This window comes from Dermacentor andersoni, chromosome 3, assembly GCF_023375885.2.
Source record: "Dermacentor andersoni chromosome 3, qqDerAnde1_hic_scaffold, whole genome shotgun sequence".
In the NCBI taxonomy this organism is placed as follows: domain Eukaryota; kingdom Metazoa; phylum Arthropoda; class Arachnida; order Ixodida; family Ixodidae; genus Dermacentor; species Dermacentor andersoni.
The window spans coordinates 110078042-110102441 of NC_092816.1; the positions used below are offsets into that span (position 1 = coordinate 110078042).

The 24400-nt window shown below is 47.3% G+C and overlaps 1 protein-coding gene across 5 annotated transcripts in view; it reads right to left on the reverse strand.

Annotated features, from left to right (window-relative positions):
* Window positions 1-1963: 1963 nt before the first annotated feature.
* Window positions 1964-24400, reverse strand: part of LOC126540300 (Na(+)/citrate cotransporter-like) — a 165581-nt gene continuing 143144 nt past the window's right edge. For 4 of the 5 annotated variants that reach the window (XM_055074929.2, XM_072287278.1, XM_055074931.2 and 1 more), the window contains 7 exons: window positions 21723-21842; window positions 18211-18297; window positions 12973-13080; window positions 11568-11766; window positions 10478-10639; window positions 7915-8052; window positions 1964-2260 (listed from right to left, as the gene is read on the reverse strand). In XM_055074929.2, the coding sequence (XP_054930904.2) occupies window positions 2114-2260; window positions 7915-8052; window positions 10478-10639; window positions 11568-11766; window positions 12973-13080; window positions 18211-18297; window positions 21723-21842 (961 nt within the window). In that variant the 3' untranslated portion in view covers window positions 1964-2113. The remainder of the gene's footprint in view (window positions 2261-7914; window positions 8053-10477; window positions 10640-11567; window positions 11767-12972; window positions 13081-18210; window positions 18298-21722; window positions 21843-24400) is intronic. The other variant, XM_055074937.2, reaches the window with a different exon arrangement.

The window sequence follows — 24400 nt, forward strand, 5'->3', positions numbered from 1 at the left end:
ATGGTATTCGTGAGATAGGTATATGCTATACACGATGCGCCGTCGTGTTAACAGCAAATAGGTTAACAGCCTATTTCAGAGAACGGTGAAAGTAGTACCAAACTTTTTCACACAAAATGCGCGCCTATCTCTTCCATTTAGGCCTTAATACAGTTGCCACATTTCGTTAAAACAACTCACCAGAGTGATAAGAATTATGATGAAAGCTTCGCTGGGCAGTGTCCTTCTAACACGGATTTATAATGTTGCCACCAAATATCAAGGTATTTCTTCCATGTAAAATGCTATGTATCTCATACTTAAGTAATAAGAGAATGTTAAGTGTTTAGAGGAGCATCATAAATAACTACGCGTGTTGAACTTGCAGACGTTATTTTTAAGCAATATTTATGAACAGACAGGGTGCATATATGCATTGCAAGACCAGTACACCCCTTCAGCGCTACATAGCTCGCGATATCCAAGCCGCAAATTTTCATGACTCACGCGCTTTCAAAGAAGAAACTGCGGTCCACGCATGGCAACAGAAATAATCCGAAATAACCTTCTGTAAGTACGGCTCAAGCCGCCAACGCCCCAAGCACGCACCAAGAAAACGAGCGCGCGCGGCAGCCGAGCGAGCCGGAGCAAGCGGTGTCCTGGCCGTGACGTCACTAGCGAGAGGGCGCCACTCCAAATTCTCGCCGCTAATACTGACCTGTAGAGCACCCAGAGGAGTCAGCATGCCTCCATTCGAAGCAGTAATGAACAGGATACAGAAACTCCTCATGTCACTAGCGATGAGGTCAGAAGGGCCTTGCAAGACACGACGCGGGCAAGAGCGGCCGGAGAAGATGGAATAACAGTCGATTTAATCAAAGGTGGAGGAGACATAACACTTGGAAAACTGGCGGCTCTCTGTACGAAGTGTCTATCGACTCCAAGGGCCGGTTTGTCTGCTAAGGCAAGAGAAGCTCATGCATGCTATAGTTACTGCCGCACCGAAAGGCTACACAATGGTGCTTCTACGACCTCGTATGAGTTGACATTGCGCACGTTTCACGGAAAACGACCTGAAACATCTCCTAATGCTTCCGCACCACGCGAGCGCAACATATTCAAGCAGCACCACGCCGTCTCGCACAAGCCAAAGTAGGAAAGGCTCACCGCGCGGCCTTTCCTCCTAGCCCGATGAAATGGTCAACACACAACGCAATAAAAAAAAAGTGAGAAAATGACGGCGCAAACGAATGGTGCTGGTTCCTTTACGACGTATATTTATGGTGTTGGTCGGAGTGTCTTAGTGAGAACCCCGTAGATATTGTAGCGACTTTATGCGAAAACCTAGGCGAACGTGGGTTTTCGCATAATCATGGTACCATTATCCGTGGGTAACAGTGGTATCAGCCTGGGCGTGATTTCTGGGAAACCTTGGCATCCACGATCTATAATGACAAAGGATACCACATATTGGATACCTCGATTGGCACTGCAGGGGGGGGGGGGGGTGTATTCTGTAAGAGTCCGCCAAGTGGACTGTCCATTTCGGCCACTGCTGTTTGGCTAGGGCCGCTCGTCTCCTCCTCGTTCGTACAGCTGCATCCAATCAACAGCGGCCGAAATGGACAGTCTACTAGGTGGACTCTTGCAGAATACCTCCCCGGTACTTTTTGAATAAGAAACTGTCCAAAGCTGTCACGGCAAAGAAAAAAAATGAAGCGAGTGGTTACATCTGCAGTGCGTGGCAGCTTTTATAGAATAGAGGCAAGGAAAGCCTCGGAAACAACATTGCCCACGACAGGTTGCCATCTTGCTGGGAGTAGTAGATAGTCTTATTTTCTCATTGTGTACAGACGAAAAAGTTAACTGAATTACGTTCGGGCCCTGCCTTCATACGAGCCCAGTCTACCTCTTTCTATCGCAATATTGCGGTGCAGTAAATAGCTGTGTTTCCAACAGTAGCTTCGGTTCATGACTCCCCATATTCAAACAATCGGTTTAAGTAGATCGACAACATTTATGAGGCCTGGCTGGTGACTGTACTTTCCTATCAATAACGCGTCGTCAGTTCCCTGTCGGGACAGTGTAGCTGCCACGGACGCAAAGCGGTTTGCGCAGCTGGTCCCGAAGCGCGCTAAGCTGCCAGCTGCGAAATGCTGGTCACGTTCTCCGCAGCCCACTCCGGAAATTCTCCCACGTCGAGCACAACATGGCCGAGCGTACTCGTCAGCAGTACGGTGATGCAGACGCAGATGACGGTCAGCTGAAACCCGGGCCAGATCTGATAAGTGAGAGAAAGGATTGCAGACACGTTTTTAGTTCAGCTGGAAGTTGGGCCGATTGATGTTGGTGCATCTTGCAATGCGTTGAGTACTGCTCAGCGGACTTGAAAAAATCCGAGGTGACTTGCAATACTTGTGATGTAAAAGAGGAGGTAAGCAGCCTGGCGATGTGTAATGATATGCTGTATTGATTTCTTGTCGCCCACAAGTGCATTCCTGTCTGGCAGTCTTTTTTTTTAGTTTTCTTTGCTTTTAGACATTGGTAAATCAGGAATCGGCACATCCTTTATTGAGTGCTGCCCATATGAGGGGAGCGTTTCTGTGACCAAGGAACACTGACACCGAAATTTGAAACTCGAAATGTTAGTATTGTTTAATTTTTTTTTTCTGCATGGGCAGGTACCTCAATCGAGTATCAATGGCGAATGTTGCCTTGAACATATTTTAATATGGTGTTAAAGTGAGCGGAGGGGCTTATTTGAGCAGGCAGCACCACTCGGCATCGCCTCAACATGACACTCTTAGTGGCTGCTCCGTCTCTGTGGGTCGTTTTGCCTGCTCCGCGAATATTGTCGGCCTCAATAGATATCGCGCGCGACGGGTCGCTGCTGCCTCGCTTCCACGTCGAGCTGACCGTTGGTTCGCAAGAGACGCACGGTACGGTCAGGCGACCAATCAGGCGTCCACCTTGTACGAACCACACAGCACCCAACCAATTCCAAAGTTACGACAGAAGGCGACGTTGGATCGCACGCCGTACGAACCGTCCCCCGGAAGGCAAGCACTAGTTTGGCGGCTTGAAAAGACATACTCGAGCCGATACGTAGTAGGATTAAGCAAATTAGATGCGGTGGTTTTCATTTTTTGCAACCACTAGCCTTTTGAAGAATAGAAAGTTCAGTGGACGGGAACGATCGCTTCGTTCTGGCTACCTTTTCTTTACATGCTCTTTTTCATGGAATTTAAATCGGCCACATCGCGGAAAGTCGTTGCCGTAATGCGTCCCCCCCCCCCCCCCCCTTGGCTCCGCACAGCATGGCCGAAAGAGAGTTCGGCTCGCGCCCGGTGACCTGCCTCGCTTGTAGCGTTAAGTTTGAAAATGGGTAAGATAAGAGAGAGAAGTTAGATGGGTGTCAAGGGTGGCAAGACGCAGGAAAGCAAGCCAAGCAAGCATCCGACGAACATGGGTCAAAAATCGGCATCATGTGCGCGACTCTGTGGCGTTCGAGCACCAGGAGTTGTAGTTCAGAAAAGTTCTTTCGGAGTTCTCAACGACCACAGGTAAGCGAAAGTCATTTACGAATACTGTCAGCAGGTACTCGTTTTGCACGATTCACCAGTAATGTTCTGCGAAAGGTCTGAGTGACATAAGGACACTGTCGCTGGCTCAGTTCATTCATCATGACGGTCACTATATGGTACGTGCGTTGCCGATAAAATACTTGTAATGACGGACTTGAGTTCGTGTTAGTTCAGCTACGCCTGCCGTTCGCAGTTAGTTTTGTCCACGTATATTGTCTAGACAGAAATCAATAAAAAAGCACAATCTACCCATTTTATTTATTTTGAAAATCAGAAGGAGGGAATCGTTACGCAAACGTGATTGCTAGCTTTTCATGTACCGCGACTGCCGAAAAGGTGCTGATATAAGTAAAACCTTTTTGCTAATTTTGTAACGCTGACGGTTGAAGGGATCGTTAGATAAAAGACAGCTTGAGCAACTGTTATCGATAGTTACTGATTGTCGCATAGCGTCTTTTTGCAGACTGTAAAACGTCGAGAAAGTTTAGTGTTCACTGGTACATTGCGGCAACTTTGCTTTCTATTGGTAGCTCTGCACCCAAAGTAGATATCGCACTCCTGTCAACTGAATCTGCTAGAACATATAAAGCGGAAAAAGTTGGTATATAAATTTACAGCTTACATGAAGTTATTATAATGTTTATAAGAGTTCTTCAAAAGTCATACTTACGTAACAACAGCAGATTGCAGAACGATGTTTTATAAAACAACTTTGTCCGCTTTCGATGTAATATTAGATGCATTTCGAGGAATTGTGATTTTTTTTCATTGCTGAGTTACTAAGATGTAAACTTTACAGTGCCGTTTTCTGAAAATTTTCGATTTTCCGTAATATTTATTGAGGAGACCGACAACTGGCCAGAATGTGTTGTGATACGTTGATGGAAATGAAATAACCATGATTTATAGTGATAGAACCCAGCACGCTGTTCGGGATTTAAGTAGGAAATATAACTTTAAATTGACAAAGAAGTCAGGAAAATCACTAACCACTTGTCGTCACAGGTCTGGCGGTGAAATCTTGATACTTCCAAATGCAGTAAAGATATTACTGTACGTAAGTCGACTGTCATTAACTACAGTATGATTATTGCTTAAAATGAAGTTAGTATATTATTAGACACTTGAGCATTATTAAATGCGTATTAGGAAGTAAAGGAAGTCCACGCTAACGAGCGGCGCAGGCGTCGTCCCACATGCATGGTGGCGCGCATGCTGTACGCACGCGGGTGTAGCACGAGTATGCAAGTACCCAGAGTTTTACGATCTACCTGTCATACAAGATGCCATCACCGAGTTATGCCGTAAATGAGTGCGTTTTTTTTACCTTCGTCTCGGCGCCTCTGTCACATTGTACCGACGGCGAGCTCTCCGCCGACCGTCGGCAGACTGTTCAGAGTCGGTACAGTGTGACACAGACGCCGACACGAAGGAAAATACGCTGTCGCTGACAGTTGGCAGACCGAAATCGGTGTCGGGTCGGCCTATTGGGAGTGAGCCTTTACAAGTCGGCATTCTCCAGGCGCGCTGCTTGTGGCGGGGACGGTGGTCTATCGTGAAAGTCGGATTCGTCGCTTCCGCTGCCGCTTTCGTCCATCGAAGTATGAAGTTCGGGTGCTGCTTCGTAAGGATCTAAATTCTGAGCAGGCATGCGAGCTAAAATCCTTTGTTCGAGCTCGCTAAGGTCTTCGAGAGACGACAGCGGAAATCAGAAGCGCACGCTTGGCTACAGGAACACGAACCGCGTATCACGTGTAAAAGCGTCGTTTCGTTTTCGATGCGCGTGTTCATTTTGTCTAGTCAAATACCAAAGCAGTTGGACGGGAAACCGCAAAAACACGTAGCTATTATCGCAGAAATACTTTAACACTTTGGAAAACATGAATCGCAGGAACATCGATTCGATAAACAAAATAATACTTTCTCACACCTACGGCAGCACTTGTTGTCTGCCTCCCACTAGTGCCGGTCTATAATCGCTATCGCGCTCAGTTATCACAGTTTTCAGCATGCATGCAGTGAACGACTTCATCTTTACTGCAGATCGAAAAATTATCAAAAAATGTTCCATGGCGTTTTCCGCGTTACTACTTCATGATTAGACGCTCTCGCCGGTAAGCTTTCCATTGCACTAAAAAAATGTGGGCACCACGAAAATTGGTTGCAAGTCCCTTTCAAAAAACGGTGGCCTAATCAGAAATTACCTGCCATCACTCACTACAATTTAACATGTTATTTTAAATATGAGAATCCTCGCCATACTAAGTGCAGTGTTTGCCGAGAAACAGAATCTCTCCTTTTCAGTGAATTTAGATAGGAACCACTGAACTAAGGCTTCCTTTCAAGGTCTGAAAGGAGCCCTGCACCACTTTTAATGCGATAGCGTTACGGACCCATGTCGCACAAGATCCAGTGTCCACGTTTGACGTCTCTTCGGCAAAAATGTCTTCGAACCATTCATACCCAGGCCCTCCATGTGGCGCTAGGAACAGAACCAGTTGTGTTTCTCAAGCTAAAATAAGTTAAAATATTGTACAACTTACACGCAAGCTACAGACATGATAGGTCTCGGATGGTAATTTGAATATACGGGAAAGCACAATTATGTGACGCGAAAAGTCAAATAAACCCCTTTTACAGAGTTTCTACAATTCATAGACCTCCGACGGCGTCCATTTGCGCGCGCCGGCGCGTGAATATGTCGGAGTCCACGTAGTGGTACGTACGTTTCCTTGAAACACTTCGAGATGGCGCTTGCCTCCGCCGTATCGCGGCCCACGCAAGACGCCGTGTTTCTACCAGAAAGCCCACCTTCTTGCATAACGTTCGGTACGTCCGTTTCCCGGTAAACATTACGGTTGCATAGGCTGCAGTTGCCGGGAAGCGCGATAAGCAGGCAGGGATCTTTGAATGCTATCGCGTTCCACTCTGAAAGCGAAGCTTAAGCGTCCTCCATAGTTTTTGTTTAAGTGGACAAATGAATATGACGTTAAAGAAATCCACTATTTCAGGAATACTTTGCTGCGAAGAGTACTTCGGTGCGTTCAGCAGAAGCGGAGTTATTGGCAATCAACTCCCCTACCCGGTGCTTCGGCTTTTTTTCAATGACTTGCACTGCGAAGGCTACGCCGGAGCATGGTGTGGTGACAACGCTCCGCCTACTGAACATCACCGCGGCGCGCAGTTCGAGTTTTATTTTGGATGTTCACGTAGAAGGCGGTACTTCCGATTTCGGCGCCTACAACACGCCAATCGCGCTTGTTCTCAGTGAGTAGCAATGTGCTCAGTCCAAGGAGGTAAAGTTTGATATAACCTCCTTGGCTCAGCCAGCGGACTCGTCATGGCACCTCGCGTATCTATGCAAGGTAAGAGATTGCAGCTGCATGAAACTGTAGCGCGTATGCACAGCATTTGATTTATGCACGGCAGGGCTGGAGTGCGCGCTCGCACTCATGTGCTTCAGTATGGCAGTGCTACGTGGTGTGGAGCGGCTTCCTCCTGCACGAGCTTGACCGACGGATATATTAGCCACGTCCGGGTGGCGCATTTTGAAGCGCTATCAGCAGCTCAATACGAAGCGAAGTATGCCAAGGCGTCTAAACAGCAGCGACCAGATGTGAGCGCGCGCTGGCAAGTGTGTGTGTATTCTTACCTTAAGTTACAGGTGGTTCGAAGGTAGTTGGGTATTCAAAACTTGTCGACATTATATTGCGAGACCCAAAGCTGCGAGATCGATGAGCAGGGTGGCCAAGGTTTATTTCCTACGTGGGCGACCACGGCCGGGCATGAGCAGACGATAGTCGGCTTCTTCCAGAAGTACGTAATTATTATCGAAATTCAAAAGGAGATTTTCGCTTACTTCAGCCTGCTTAATAAACGGCGTCAATAAATCTGCTCAGTAACAGAAACAAGAAGCGGACTCATTCAAGAACCCTTCTTGATTGATGTCAGCTTTTGGTCAATAACAGCTGCCTATGATAATCTGCTATATAACGAAATAAGGCGTCTAGGAAAGAGCGAGGAGCAGGCTTGTGTTGGAAAGAGAACGTTTGAGTAAACGGAGAGGTCGCGCTCGGTTTGCGAGCTGCGCGCACCGCGCACGATTCCAAAATTTGGCTAAGATGTTCACAGCAGAGTATGTTGCCCGCGGACTCTGTTCTTTCACCAAGCCGGAGAGTGGTTCGGGACCCATTCAAGGTCAATCTTCAAGAAGATGTTATGGTTTTGCCAGCTCTCTAGCATAACCTTTTTTTTATCACAATGTGAAGACGGTGGCATTCGGGTGTTGAAGGGGCGCATATGTATCCATGCTTGATAGCTAAGAATCAGGCCCACACAGTAAATGACGTACCATGTCGCGGACACCCATGCTTGCCATGTCGTAGACGAGCGCGTTGGGTGGTGTGGACGCCGGTAGCATGAAGGAAAACGAGCACGACAGCGTCACGGGCATCGCCAGTGACATCGGGTGCATTCTGAACTTCACGGCCTGCGGCGTTGGTGTACAGGGCCGTACTTTCTCAGGGCAAACACCTCGTTAGCTGTATGTTCAAGCACTCACAACCACTTAAGTTTGTAACAAAGGCCGAGAACTCAACCTCTAGAAAGTCAGCGTTACGTATCTAGTCTATCCTCGGTAAATAAACACTAAAAAAAGATCAGTTGAGCTTACGCTTGTGCAATAGAGAAAAAATATCCCTTTTCACGTGATGGGAGGCTTGAGAAGTGATAAAAAAAAAACGCCAGAACAAATGACGGGTGGCGACGCCGCCTTTAAGTTGCTGCACCAGCTCACCATGACGTCAGCAATTTTGACAGCGCCTCTTCGGCTCTAGTCATTTGCTGATTGGTGAAGTTGCAAACATTTATATTCTAAAAATGAACTGAAGAATAAACTCCGCCAGTTTTGAGTATGTTTACTGCGCCAGGACAGCAGAAATACAAGAAAATACTTCAAAATACATGACGTCACAGTGAAGTACCTGCACTGAAGTTCTGGCGTGAGATTACAGAAATGCTCGCCTGATCCCCACTTTCTTCTTCGGCAATCAATCGCTTTGCGCGAAATTACCGAAAAGTTGATTTTTGAAACAATACGTTTATCACTCTGAACTGACTGAGTGTTCCTCTTTCGAGTTGCTTTAGGTCGAAAAAATGAAAAGATTATCATTTTCCCGCGAACGACAAATCATTGCAGGTGACAGAAAAGTCTAGCATTGCTTTCGAGTTCCTCGGGCGGCAATCGCACGTGGGGACGACATGCTCGCACAAGGCAGCATGCAAGGCAGCTGCCGCTGCGCGGAAGAGACAGTGACCCGACAGCTGCGTCTCAAGACGCCGGCGTTATGAGGAGCACGGCCAGCGGTGTTGCAGACGTCACACGGCGATGGTGCACGAGATGAAGCCAACGGGAAAACGTCGGCGCGTTTTGAGCACTGCTCACTGTAAACGGGCATGCAGTTTTTAAAGCGAAAGCTTCACTGGCCGCGAAATTGCGATTTCGCCATGGCGGTGCTCCGAGGAGGCACATGACGTCACAACGCGCGCCTCTTGTGCATTTAGAGACGAGAAATTGTCCACTTCTATTGTGTCCCTTCTGCACGCCTCACCCTTGTTGCATAATATTTCTCTCTATCTCTCGCTCCCTAGTCACTACTGCGCATGCGCCACTAGTAGCATCGAGCCACAGGTGTTCCGCCGCTGCGCAGCGCCACGCCTTTCGGCCACCGCCGATTGGTATGACGTCACACCGCCTTCCTCGGCGTTGCTCTCGCCTCCGCTCGCTTTGCCAGTTGCGTCGCACGCCTGATAACACGTCGGAGGATTGAAAAGGAGAGCTCCCGTGCGCCGAAACCACAGTTGAGGAATGTGGACGGCGACAATTCTGATAAGCAGGAGGAGGCCTGGAATCGACATCGGAATGAGACGAAAAGGAAACGAATCGCCCAGGAAACAGACGAACAGCGCGCCGAACGACTGGCTAAACGCCGCAACATAGCTAGACAGCCAGACTAACCAGGACTTGCAATCAACATTAACCAGAGCTAACCATGCTATGGCTTAGCTTTCGCTACGTATATCCCAGCATAGCCGAGCTAAGCCACTGCCAATTCTTTACGTCTGGCTGGTTTATAAGAGTCTATTGAAGCCAGAGACAAGAAAGTGTTTCATTACAAACATTAAATGGTGGTGTTGCACATGTAGTAGTTGCATGACTAGCGTTACGATTCTCTTTTTGCGGAAATGAATGGAAAGAACGCCAAACACATGGGACACGGCGTGCGTAACCGTCACGCTCGTCAACATGAACAGACTTGTCCGTCAGATATGTGCGACAGGATTATGCGCGGAATGTGCAAATCCTACTCCCCTGTTTAGGAGGCTCAACCCCTCTACGCCACGAGACGGACTCCCTTCCGTACCGCTCCCTCTAGGTTGACCCGACGTGTCCTGGCAAGGCCATCTACCAGGGGCAGCAGAGAATGTGGATGCCCGGATGACGGAGGGTATAAGAAAGCCAGCGAGCCGCCACGTGTGGTCGTATGTTCTCTGTCCTTGCGTGCAGCTGCAAGCATGCTGATCTTTTTTACATTATTTTTTCCCATGGGCCGCACCGCTCACCCGCAATGATGTATTAAACTTGCGTTGTTTCCTTTTACATGACCTCGTCTTCCCTGCCAAACCCTCTCCAATGGTCAACCTCGCTCGAGCTCCAAGCAGACGCTGTTGAAGGCTCACTAAAGTCCGTCCTATTAACACTAGCAATTATGCCTCATAGCGGAATTAAATTCACAACACGGTATAGCACTGGTCAGAAGTTTAGCGTGGCCATGCGTTTCGCAGTGCTTGCGCGGTCGTGAGCAGACGATTGCAGCTATAGCCTGCACTGGAACAAGGTCCTCATGAATACATACTGTTTCCAGAACAATAGGTATCAGCATTGATGCGACAGCCGCATTGCTGAAGAATTCGGTGACTGCTGCCGCCAGCAGAGACAGAATAGTCACTATCAAAGGTTGGTCGAGGCCCTCGAGGTTGTCAAGCCAGTGCAGTATGACCTCAGATAGTCCGGATGCCTGCGAGAAAACCAGCGAAAGTAGGCAAGAATTACAAGTAAACTCAGCATCACTCTTATGACTCAAACACATGAGCGCACATACACACACACGTTCATCTTTCTTTTACGTGCAGGGCTGTCCGGAATGCAATTACACCGGCAGCAACGTCCTTCCATTACCATGCTGTTTTGACTTCGATATTCGGGCACCACGTATAAAGCAGCTTAGCGCATGAATAAGCTCATGCTGCTGAGGCTACGCCTTCTTTTCCAACATACGACGCAATTTCCCTCTCCCCACCTCTTCGCTTCTACGGGGAACCAGCGCTGCCCAACGGGCGCTACGGCATCTTGAGTCTGTAACTAAAATATTCTGACACCGTATGGTAGGGAGGCCACGAGGATTGTGCAGCGCATTTAACGACAACAGACGCGGGCCTGTACTAACGTTTTCTTAGACCGATGCGTCCAGCCGAGTTCTGTGCATGACTATACGGGTTCCGAGCAGCGCATGCGCTGCTACGTTCTAGGACGTCCGTGCCCAGACAAGTCAGAAGCTGGCCACGTGTGCTTCGAAATGAGCGGTGAATTTGCTGATGCAAAATCGAAGCACGTGTTACTCTAAACTGCGTCCACCGCTCGCTAGGCTGTGTTACGGCGCTGATGTTGACACGCGAAGTATCAGCCCTGGCTGCCCATAGGCCACATTTGTTGCATTCGCGTTTATCTCGACCTCAGCCACCGTGTCACAGCGCGAGCCGTGCAGAGACTGCAGAACGCGCATGCCACAAGAACATGCTGAACCGTATATATAGTTTGCACCCATTCGCCTGTTTCCACAGTCTAAAGTAGAAGCCCCTACAAGAGCTGGAAATTTTGGTCTGTAGTGGCAGCGAGCTGGCAAGTGCTTGGCGCCGGGGCTGGAACTGGCAAGTCTTGGGACCTACCCGCGACGCCTTGGAAAACGTCAGGCTCCCGGAGATAAGGAACATGAGGTTCCAGTGGCACATGGAACTCATCTCGTGCCACGACAATATAGGGTCGTACGGACGCAGCGGGTTGTGCAGGGCAGAACGCTGTCGGGTGCGAGGGATAGCGAACAAGGGCAACACCACCATCAGCAATGTTGTGCTCGCACTGGGTTTGCTGCGGGTGAAAAAGAGCGAGAAAGCATGGCACACTGTCTTCTATGCCCGTCAGCACTGCATTGAATAAGACGGTAAGCAAAATACGAATAGCGCAACCGCATTTCAGTTGTTTGGTGCTTCCATTCGCTCATTGCTTGTGCAAAATGTGCGAACTGAACGACACAAAATAAAGGAAAAATTAACGATCGCTTACGCATTCTATACAAGTCCAGGCGCTTTTGTAACAGTTATAGATTATGGGTTCCATAAGTAACGTGCTTACACTAAGAGGCGCAATAATTACTCCGCTTACGCACATTCTAGATTCACTGGGCATAGTTTGGCAAGACAAGAGAGCTACGAGAACGGCCGTAGCTGACGTTCTTTGGATACAGTTTCACCATCGGGACTTTTTTAATGCGTGGCTCAAGTTCGGTGCGCGAGCACCATCATCACCATCATCCTCATCATCACCATTGTTATTATTATTATTATTATCATTATTATTGCTTCATTGGGTCCATATCACATGCTGCCACTGCTTCTGTGGTTTCAGAAAAGAGGCAACCTCGTGCAATGCATCTGTATTGCACAGCTAGCGTGCTGCAGTGCTGGCTATTCAGATAAAAAGTTCGCGACGATCGCCCGGAATGGGGATGGCGTGTGGCGAGAGCACTCGTGCCAGCGAACACTGCCATTCTCCTGTTCAAGGTTTGCAGCTGTGCGGACAGCTTAGCTGTGAAACGCCAGCGGTGATCACTCTGCGTTCCCGAGTTACATCTCATCAAAGAGACCAAGTCCAAGGTTACTTAGAACAGGCGATCCAATGAGGTTGACAAAGGGACTGCGTCATGGCCGACAGCCATATTTACTTAGGAGCGCACTAATATTGTATAGTCACATGGAGCCATGCGTCCGAAACCTAAGAATATCCGTCTGTCATGATGAATCTTGTTTTGAGCTAAAGTCAGTCGTCCATGTCGAAATTGCACGACGCGACGGAAAACTATGCGCGGGCAAGAACACAGAGTGTTACACGGCGTATGCGCGCGCGCGCGAGAGAGAGAGAGTGGTTGTACAGAGCAAAAAGACACTATTTATGATCTCGTGAGGCAACGTCCTAATCGCTCTGTGCTCCCGTCTTTGGAGCTTTGCGTCGCTAGTGTCTCCGCACTCCCTGCCTTCCCTCTGTTTATTCCCTTTACCGGCCGACGTGCCTACTTACGCGTCTAAGGGAAGAAGCTTCGTCCAGCCCAAGATGGAATCGCGGGATTGGAAGAACCAGAGATAGACCAGCAGCACGAACAGCAGCATTACGGCGAGCTCGCCACGTCTGCGATCAAAGCGGCGCACGGCGTTATTACAGCAATGATCAAAAAAGACAAACATACTTAGGCTTCATTCCAAACTATGTAGGCAAACGATGCCGTCTTGAGCTTCACGTGCGTCGTCTGTTTTAAAGTGTAGTACACAGCAGACGCTTCTATAGGAGCACGGAGTTTCGAGGATCTACGACAAAATGCGCAAGAGGGATAGAAAGAGACAGAGAGAGAAGAAAGAGAGACAGAGGTTAAGCGGGAGCAAGCCTGCGGTTTGTTACCTGGCACGTGGGTTGGGGAAAAGGGCATAGTTCCTGCCAGTACCCGCAGCATTGTGCACAGAGACGTCGACTTACTGCTATATACTGAAGAAGTTCGACGACCGTCTTTTGTCGGAAGAGATCATACTCGACCATTATAAGACTGGCAAAGCGTACTTGTGCTTTTTGTAATCCGGCAGATTCAGTGAACGGCTATAGTACTTCCTGCACAGAGGCTCAACAGGCTGTACAAAGTTACCCATGCCTCCGAGTTTAGGCGCTGTCATAAAAGCGCCAAAATCGCTATACAAGGCGTCAAACGCTCTCCCCCCACGGCCACTGGCGGCCAAGAAGGACCACTAAAGCCACGTACGCTTCGCACAAGTGAGCGGATAATACTAGCGTTGTGTGCTGGTGACAAGCAATGATAGTTAACCTCCATGTTCATAGCGCGCACCACAACACAGCGCCTGGCCATTCTGAAGCAAACCGGTAGGCGTTGAGTGATTGACTGGTATTCGTTTGTTTCTTAATAAAGGAAAAATGGGACATCCACCCGTTAGTAGCAATTGCTATGGCTCTTATGGCTCTTATTGCTATGCTCTTATGGCTTTATTTTTTCGGCTTCAGCAGAGCTTCCTTACTTTTTTGGTCCTAGTCCATTATTCTTCCAAACGGGAACCTCGTCTCTCCCTGTGGCTGTGCGCTTAGGAATTTTGTCAGCACCAGCTCCTTTTCCATCTGGTTCTTTCTCGCGCTCTTTTTTTTCCTCAAATACAACTACGTCATTGCCTTGGAAAGATTCGGTTGTTATTTCTCTAATGTAATTAAATGCCACGTCCTTTTCCAGTTTGTTTCCATCCTCGTCTAGAATATGTTGTTGTATTGTTCTAGACTTCCTGCCTAATAAGTTTACGTGGTTCTAAAATATTCTGGGTGCGACCTTCTTTTTGTCACGTATTTCTGACAACCAACGTTCACTTTGACATTTTATCTTTGCTCGAACCAGTACCTGAACCATCGATTCTTTCTCCGAGTATATTTCCCATTTTCTGGCTACTTCATCCTGCGGCAACTGCGCTTTCTTTCTTTTTCTTGCTCGCCTGTGCTCTCGTGATGCTTCCGGTCGTTCGGCGATCGCATCTCGTAGCTCCCTGTTCCGCCAGCTTTTCGGTTTCTTTTTTCCTTACCAACAAGCATGTAGCTTCTTTTCCCGTATTTCTGTCGTAATTACACTTAGAAGCTCACTATATTCCCACTCATTGCTTGCCAATTTGCCAAGTTGTTCCTCGACTCTTGTTTAGAAGCTCACTATATTCCCACTCATTGCTTGCCAATTTGCCAAGTTGTTCCTCGACTCTTGTGACCATATTTGTTATTTGTTCAGCGTTCAAATTTAGGCTGGCCATTCTTCGCTCCATGCTCTTTCTCAACTGCATATCCCTTTTTCAGAATGATGCGTTTATGGTCACTCCCTATGCTGCTGTACCCTTCCTCATCAACGACCATTTCTCTCAACTTATCATGAATTCCTTCTGTCATTAGACATTAATTAATGGTCGATTGCCGGTTTCCCACTTCCCACGTGGTCTGACCATATCGCTAACGTCCTGTATTCACGATAGCGAGGTTACGTTGCCCACCAAGATCTAACATTGACTTCCAGTTGTCGGTATAGCCATTTAGAACCTGTATGTGGGCATTCGTGTCACCTAATAGGATAATTTGGGTGTCATCCCCGAAGCCCGCAAAATTAGTACTTAGGCAATCCACTAACTTTTGATTATTTTCTCTGCAATTATTTCCGTTCTACAGATAAGTTACGCCAAGCCAAGTTTTCTTTCCACTCATTGTGCATGATAAGAAAAGATTGACATTTTGAATTTACTCTTTTCCATTTGGCTCCCTGATGAATGCGCATTCTGAGTCCCCCTCCCTTTCCTTCGCACTTACTTCTGTTGCATGCACCCTTCCCAAACATAATTCTCAATCAATGGCGGCTCCTCCGAATCTCTTTACCTTCTTACGCTTTAGGGTCTTTCTTGCCACTTGTCGCACTTAGCTTTTTTTAAATGCGAACACTGAACCTTTCAGAGCATACGCCTACTAGCAAAGACCCATACTCGTAGAACCTAAATCCTTCAAATGCCGACACTCAATTATCACCAATGTTTTAAAAGCAATAAATGCCGCACGGACTTAAGGTATGGCACGTGTTCGTACGTGTTCAAACACGCAGCCACGTTCTGACTGTCCTACCAAAGCAATATTCCTGATATGAATGCACACACACGCTAAAACCACTAATAGCTCATAGTTTTGCCACTTTCAAACCATTATTTAAAAGCTAAACACATTTAATGCACCACACGATTGCACGTATTGAAACACGTGGTACGAGCGGACGCTCTGACTAAACTGTAAAAGCAAATATACACGAAACATACCCGCGCACATGAAAAAAAGAAGAAAAAGAAAGAAAACTAGCAAACTGCAATTTGAAGGCTAAAAAAAATCTGCAAATCAATAAACAGAAGCAAGCTCAAAGCATCTAAATAAAGCTTGTTTTCGTCGCCGCCACGGAGCCCTGCAAAAACACGTCCATTCGTCACAAACATCACCACCTCAAACCACCTCTCCACCACCACGGATGTTTGGTGTTCCTGTATATGCATCCGCTGCATATACAGGAACACTACGGATGGCAACAGATGGTACTCGGTCCCGCCATCTCGCGGACGATTTGCTAAGCCGGCGTGTCACGCTGGTCCTCATTGCGAATGGATGGCGCTGCTTAGAACGTGTCTACTCCTATGTGCGAGCTCAGTGCGTCTTTAGTTTGTATACATGGAAGTCTCTTAGCGTTATGCAGAAATTTATGCGGTGTCACTAATATTCTCTCAGTGGTTTTCAGCAGTGCATTGATCGGAATAATTGTATCAAAGAAATCAAAGTGTCACTGGTGTCTGGTGACAATTTTTTCATCAGGTGGTACATCCACCAACAAAATTTTTCCTGGTGCGACAAACGTGGTAAATGTGAAATATTTTGTGATCTGAGCTTTCAGCAACGGCACATAGCTTGCAGAATAAAGGCTTAAAGCTAATATATATATATATATATTTGAGCTACCAGCACAATTTCAGGGCATGAACCTCAAGACCCCGACAGCCGTCTTGATATTGGCGTAGCTATATAGAGGGGGGTGCGCATTTCGCTTAAAACGTTTGAACAAAAGCCAATTTTGCTCTCACTGTTACTTTTTTCCTTCTCGCATTTAACAGAAAGACAGTATTTTATGGTTTGGATCATTCAATGTAATATTTGGCACAGTTACTTGCCTGGGTGTTAAGATATATCCGAAGTTGGCCTTCGTCTGTGGTAAAGCTAGCTGTTGCCAAGGCTGGGTAGCGTAAACTTGTGTCGCCGCCGGTAAGTAGCTGCGGGAAGCAGCTGTTCTGATCTCCTCTGAAATCTCCTCTGAAACACTCGACAATCCTTTCAGAGCAGCTGCTGACAGGTGGCGACACACGTTCATGTTAGAGAAGTCTTTCCAGCAGCTAACTTCCGTATAGACGAAGGCAACTTGACATTTATATGCGTTCGCATTCTTGAGGTACTTCGCGCACTTTCCGGGAGCTTTCTCTATATCTGCGTTTGTTTCTGTGTTTGTATCTAAACATCGTGCCGCCTACGTGGGTCATTGGGTAGTCCGTAGTCGAATGGGTAGTGCATCGTGCTGCTGTGCTGAGGCAAAAGGGTTCGAAACCAACCGTCGGGCCAACTTGGACCTCTGCGTATGCGGTAATGTGAACATACGTGCAGCTTTTCAACGAACGTCTTTCACACCGACATGGGTTACTGTAAGGTGCGGGACCGGGTTGGTACCGCTGTTCAAAAAAAAAAAAAAAAGCTATTTGACGCTGACTTGGAGCCCTCTGTATATGGCACTCGGACTGTGCTGGAATGAAAATTTTTTATGCAAGTTTGGCTTAGTGGGTATCTGCCAGAAGCTATGTGCCGCTCTTGAATAAGCGTCTTTGACAATAACGCGGGTAATTAGGCATGTGCCAGCGGGAATTTGCCGCTCTACAATGAAGAAAAAGATCCTTAACTCTGATCATGAGCGGGACCAAACCCACGTCCCAATGGTTCCTCAAGGACAGCAAGCCGACACGGTAGCCGGCTGCGCCACTATTGCAATGGATATGTGCCCCCTTTTCAGTGAACGCCTTTCAAGCAAACGCTTTAGCGAGCTACGTCGAGAATGTACTGGGTACGTGCCGCTCATCAATGAACATCGTGCTAATTTGAGGCACTGATCATGTGTAATTGAGTCTGCGGAAAGCGAGGAAACTATTCTCAGCGTTCGCACTCACCGGCACGCCATGCATATCGGAGGCCACACTTAGGCTTCGCGGCGGCGGCGCTAGATGGCGTCGAGTGTTCTTAGCGAATAGAAAAAGAGGAGTCCTGCTACAGCGTACACGCATCATAGATAATTCGTTTGGACGGTGGCAATTCCTTGTGTAACTATATTAATTTTATGCTAATGCATTTTCGATGACAGCCATCGTGAAATGGGTGCTGCCGCATTTCTTTAATATTTGAAACAGGCAAGTAACTGTCCTAAATGTTACGATAAACGATCCGCACCATAATATGCCTTCTATCTTAGGGGTGGGGGGGCTAACTTGAGCAAGGTTAAAGCAGTAGTAAGGGCAAAATTGTTTTTATACAATTCTAAGCGGAATATCCACGTCTGTGTAAAGGCGATGAAATATAGTTTTTGAACCATAACGAACGGCTTTGGGGATGCTTGCAATCATGCATTATGGTACGTCTCAAGCCTGGAAATGACAATAAACACATGACTGTTCTTACCCGATCCTGCCCAGTTCCAGGTTGCGGCGTTCCACCTCGCGTCGAGTCTTTTCCTGCGTCGTCTTTAAATAATCTGCCTTGTCGCACCTGAGGAGCAGCGGTAAAAAAATTAGTGGTTAAAGATGCGTTCTAAACAAGAGGGAAGTTAATGGGAAGATCGAGGCTTTAGGTGATTCGCAATGGTCGAACAAGGCATGTTGCGGGAGCCACATATCAACACACGCACTAACTAGTCTCCGCCAGAACACCAAGGGCTTTTCTTAGCTGCATGGGTGTCTAAGTCTAGCTCACTCTCTCTTTCACCGTCAATGGAGGATGGGGTGGGGAATAAGCCGGTGCGTAGAGTTCGGTAACAAAAGTCAAAGTCCTCACAAAAAGAAAGAGAGAAAGAAGAAAGGGAAAGAAATTCAGTTTCACCGTCAGGGCGAAACAATGGATGAGATAGCAACATGTTAGAATATTGCAAGTGTAAGGCTCGTAGCTGTAGCGGCAGTGTGAACTGCAATAAACGTAAGCTGACTAAGTATACACGCGTGGTGTGGCTTGTGTAGAAACATGAACAGAGAAAATTCGATGACGACGAGCAGGATCGGTTAGAACTACAGGTCTCGCCGGCGTTGCCGCCTTGTGTTAACCTCGCAATACCGTATAGTGCGGTGTGCTCGCGGTGGGCACGACGTGGGCGCCCGCTTCGAACTTTTGAACTCCGTCGGCATTATCGCTTAGCCTCAATCTCTTGTTCTCGAATCGTGACGTCACGTCTTGGCACCTCCGGCGTAGAGCACGCGCAACAGAACGGTGTTTCTGCATCTGAACTAACGGAGTGGCCTTTGCGCGCATGCGCGAACGCCTCGCTTCAGTGCCATTAGCGTTTCGCAGGAGCTTCTCGGCCGGCGCGGGAACATGCTTGCGCCATTTGAGGGACGCGGTGCTTCGCTGCGGAAACCACGCGTCGACAGGTGCATTTAGAGCTACCGTACGTTGGCTACCACGCGTGGGAAAACGATGTCACAAGCCTACCGGGCATGCGTGGTCTGCTTAGTCTGCGTAGGCTGTTTTACAATTCGTTCAAGCAAGCAAAGCTTTCCGACCTGAGGTCTTAGAATACAGTTTCTTCTGTGCACCAGTATCTTTAATTGCAACATCAACACGTCTAGACATATTTCGCGCCATAGCGTTGATATTCTGACGCAAAGAGAAATCGTACAGTAATGTTCTTCAGAAAATTCAATGAAACTGAATGAATGAGGATATTTGTGTGTCATTATTGACGACGGTCAAAGAAAAATCGCACAATCAGTGTTCATAGGAGGTGCCAAGCGTCCCATTGCGCGGGCTTGCACGGGGAATATATAGGTATAAGGATACTATATTCCGTTTACTGAGGCATGAGCCCATGGCCTAATGGTTGGATTATCGCGCTGTTGTGCTAGGCGTGCACTGCTTGAGTCCTGCCACCGTTCAGTTAGATTGATGTTTAATAATTAAACATAACATCTTTCTTAGCGACTTTACGACCACTTATTCGTATCAGGTATGTTTAAAACCTCTTTCGTGGGCTGATGCCGGAGATATTTAAGCCCATCGCGCCAGTAAAATTACATTACTTTCGAATTGGAGCCTCGATATTCCTTCGCTCCTTTAATATTCAATAGCCTGAGAAGGTTTAAGATAACAGGCATGCGCTCTCCGTGCTATGTGCCATGACATCTGTTTGTGGACTGCCATTCTCAAAATTCTTAGGAACAATTTTTGTCAACTATGTAATACCTGGTATGAGCATCTTTAATGATACGATAGTGTTGCAATATAAACCGCATGTAACGCATTTCATATAGAATACCGTGACATTTCGTGTACATGTACCTAAATATTTGAGGAGCCTCACGCCAACGGCGAGGGCGACAAGTTCGCTTCCAGTGCCTATATTCGCAATAATATACGATCGCGTTGGTGTTGTGATAAAAAAGTCGTTGATTTATTATTCAGGCGAAATGGTCGTAGCACGAAAGCGGAACGTATATCTTAAAGAGCAGTGACGTATATGTTGAACAGTCGCAAATACAAGTCCTTAAATGTGTACATTCTATTAAATACAGTCTCAATCGAAGGGCCACGCGATAAAAGCGATAGCCAGCACGCAAGGTCTGTGCTGCTGCGCAGCGTAAACAGCAACGCGGAGGCTATATAGCAGGTGTCACAGCCATTTCTGACACAACGGTGAGCGCGTACTTGGCGAAACTGCCTCGTAACAGTTTCGGCGGCATCGCCCACGCGCACGTTCAAAAGCAACCACACGCGCGTTCGGCGAGCGCCCTTATCGAGTGTCGTTTCTGGGCTGAAAGGCGAGCGCGCAGTGCAAAGCGAGCGACCTTAGCGCAACGTTTGTTTCCGCCGTCCCCTTTCCCGCCGCTCCTCTCGGCCCCCCTCCCTCCGGCGGGCGACCTCTTCCTCCCCACTCCGTGTCGTCCGACCCTTCTCCAGCCGTCCCTCTTCGGCTCCTACCGCTTCACAAGATGTCAAAATGGCGCCATCTGCAAATGCCAGGACATTTCCGTGATGATGATCGCGCGACGTACGTGCATGGGAAGGATTTTTGGGGGAGCGTGGCAGCGAGCACGTCCGTATTAAAATGGGAGCATCTAAAGGTACCCGCCTGTTCCCATTTCAGCAGTACAGCCAGCTGTTTCTCTTTCTGTAACAACCTACTCTCCTCACGGACCTCCTCCCCCCCCACCCCTTGGACTTCTCTTTTTTTTCTATATTTGAAGCGCTAGGACTTCAGTTACCCTAATCTACGCACCGGCTCATTTTTCTTCAGACCAGTTGAGGAAACGGGGAAGGGGGGGGGGGGGTAAGAGTGGACACTGCTAAGGAAAGCAGCTCATGCCGTGATGAAGCCGAGTCCCGTGTAGAAACGTCGGCTCGAGCAACACTCCTTGTTTCACCGCTGTTCATCACTCAAAAGTACGCCCTCGTTTTAGCTATTGTTTCTGCAAGGGCGAACATCTGTACGATAGAAAATAAAGTTCTCACAATTTACTAAATGTATAGCACTCGCACCACCTCATAAGGCACGTAATGACGGCAAATAGTTCGGCGAAGCAGTACCGGTGAGCAAATCTTGTCTTATCCTCCACTCAATAGTCGCTCACTGTGAGTATATTCTTTACAACTTGACAAGTGTGGACAATAGAGAACCAAGCTATTCTTCTCGCTGTGCGTACCGTACTAAACGTATAGATCCCAGAAGTGTTGGGCCTCAGGGAAAACCATATTTCGATCTTCTGGTGCTTCCCTCCTGGCTGTATCTTCTTTCTCTCTTGTGGCGCCGCTGCCGTATGGACCGTTACTGAACTTAACAACTTGCTTGCGTGATAAACACTGGCAGTCTTGCAAAGCGCAGTAAGCTATGACCGCCCTGACGAGATCATCTAAGCTAATTAGCGTCGTTCTATTTGTAGCCTCGTTACAACACTCATTCCGCAGCCGTTCTGCAACGCCGTGCTTACATTATATGTTTCAGTCGCCGATAGGAGCATAACCAAGCTCCAAGCAAGCAGGCGAACATCGTTGGCACGTTGGCCAACATCCATGTCCCTGGTGTTAAGCTAGGAGCACTGGGGAACCGACTGCAAGAAACACGACAAAACAAACAAAACAACACGTGCTTAAGTACAATGTTAAATAGTATTACAATGTTAAATGTTTAGCTTTTACTGATTCTTATGCTTTTTCACATTTAGCTGTAGACGGGCAGTGATATTTATAATAGGTAAGAATTAAGCAAATAAAAGAGAGAGAAAGCCAGCTATATATGTCGCGACTGTATAATTTTTATAGTCGCAATACTATTTAAATCCGTTTGGGTAAATTGATGGTTTTGAAGGCCCGAAAGTCATTTTATAGGAGAAAGCGTGGTGGATGGCTATGTATGTATGCGTGTATGTACTAATGGCTACGTATGACTATGTAGTCTAGTGCTTGCGGTACTGATTCCACCTCTCGTATTCGTTACTAGGTAGCCTGAATGCGTAGATAACTGGTGGCGCCATCCTCTCCCCTTGCAGTTTATTTAGTTGAAAAAGAGTCCATCTTCACACTGGACCCAAAATGGACATTTTCCTGCTTTCCCTAGCCTTGCTAAGCTTACTGTAAATACCAGGTGCCTCCATGTTGTCTGAACTGGTGTTGGCAGAAATAACTGGTCTAGATAAGCTACTACTGAGCGAGGCTATTGCGACACTCCCCTTTACTACTACCTCCTAACGGCGCTCCAAGCTGCACGCTGAAATGGTCGAAATGATTAACAAAGCAAGCACTTCGTAATTAATATTCCCATGTGCGCTGCTCCGCGCGTACGCATTTTTCGAAACAAAGCTCTGCTAGAGTAGCTACCTTCGCAATGCAAATGCATGGTAACACGAGAGAGCATTTGCATCAAGAATTGCGCGACGGCTGAGCGACTTTATAGGCGTTCTTGTTGAAATTGGTGTGGCGCTTACAAGTTGAACGAAGAACAAGTAGTACAAGTGACGCGCGCTGCGTATCAACCGACTTTAATGCAGTAACACAAGACGAAAGAAAACGAACGACACATATTTAAACCACGTGACGAAAAACAACGCAAAGAAACACGTGAAAAAAAGGCATACTTTTTGTCACGTGTTTTAAATAAGCGCCATTAGTTCTCCTTCTTCATAGCACATGTCCAGTGTACTTTTAATGTTCTTCGTCCAACTGTGAGCGCTATACAAACTTAAACAAGAGTGATTAGCACGCAGGAAGCAGGAGGCGCTTGATTGGTAGATTGAGGAGTGGCAGATTCATTTACGGCGCATTTATTAGTGGATGTCTTGAACTGCTCGTCAAGTGCTTGAGAGGAATGCTGAATCGAAATCGAACAACTCAACATTCGACAGCACAATAGAATCGCGATGGAAAATATTCCAAGACCGATTATGTGCCCTGCAATAATAATTATCATAACGTCGTCTTCTATGTGCAGTATCACGTTGAAAACAAGAAGGAAGGGTAAAGAAAAGCCGCAAGATTCGTAACAGATCCTCCTGTAGAAAGAGGTTGTGGAAACATCTCGACTAGGCTAATGAATGGTAGATTTAAAGCAAACATTATTAATTAACCTGTCATCATGACATACACAACCGTGTGTGGAATCTTTCAGACCTTTCGGGTGGCGAGAAGGGCCCGCATTCCGGAAGAAACAGAAAAACACGTTCCGCCACGCGAGTGTGTTTTCAACGCTGCTGCTTCGGCACAAAAGCCTTAGAGAAACAAGCCATTAGTCGCGCAGTTTCCCTCGCTAAGTCATGCTTGCCTCCAGAGTGCTCGAATACGGAAATGTACCAGTCTACATGCAGATTTAGTATTTGCTTCAATTGTGTATCACGTGTTCCTTAGCTCCACCCTTGAACCTGTAAGTGGTTATCTTGCCTGGTATCACGACTGCGTAGTCGTAGGGATAGCAACTCCGTAGTGTCGCGCCTTTACTGAGAGCTGGAGGTCCCCGCGCATATATTATAAAGCTGCGCGAGAATATTGCTTTTCGAAGAGGAATTGAATAATTTCGCTTCAAACTGCTGACTGTCGTTGACTTCTTTATTCTGTTATGTTCAATTTTAGGAAAACGGTAAAACAGCACGCACGGGCATGCTTCAGGAAGTGTGGCTCTCTTAGTAACCTTACAAGCCCTTCATGACGTACGTTATGATGTGCATTTGAATAACGTCGATGTCTGTCATGGGGGGGAGGGGGAATCGGAGGGGGAGGGTGTAAGGAGACCTGTCGAGCCTATCGTGCTTTTCCGTTGCCATCTTGCTATGCTGGTTCGCAATCAGCGCCCTTGCAGCAAGATTAATGGAATACCAACTAGGCCAATTGTCCATTCTTTGAACCTAACGTAGTTGCGTAAACATCCTCTGCACGTCACAGCTACCATTTGCAATACAGACACACGTCAGAGCTGCGTTAAGCCACTTCATCATACGTGACCGCCGTTTACATGAATGAGACGTGCGGTACATGCAACGCACAGCGCCATTGTCGTGTTCGTGTAAGGTCGGCTGCTAAACACTATGCAGCCATATTTCGTTCACTCAAGGCTGGCGGGCGCTGAATCTAATATATCTTCATTAATGCCGGTTTTCGCTTGAGTCCTAAGTAAAAACCA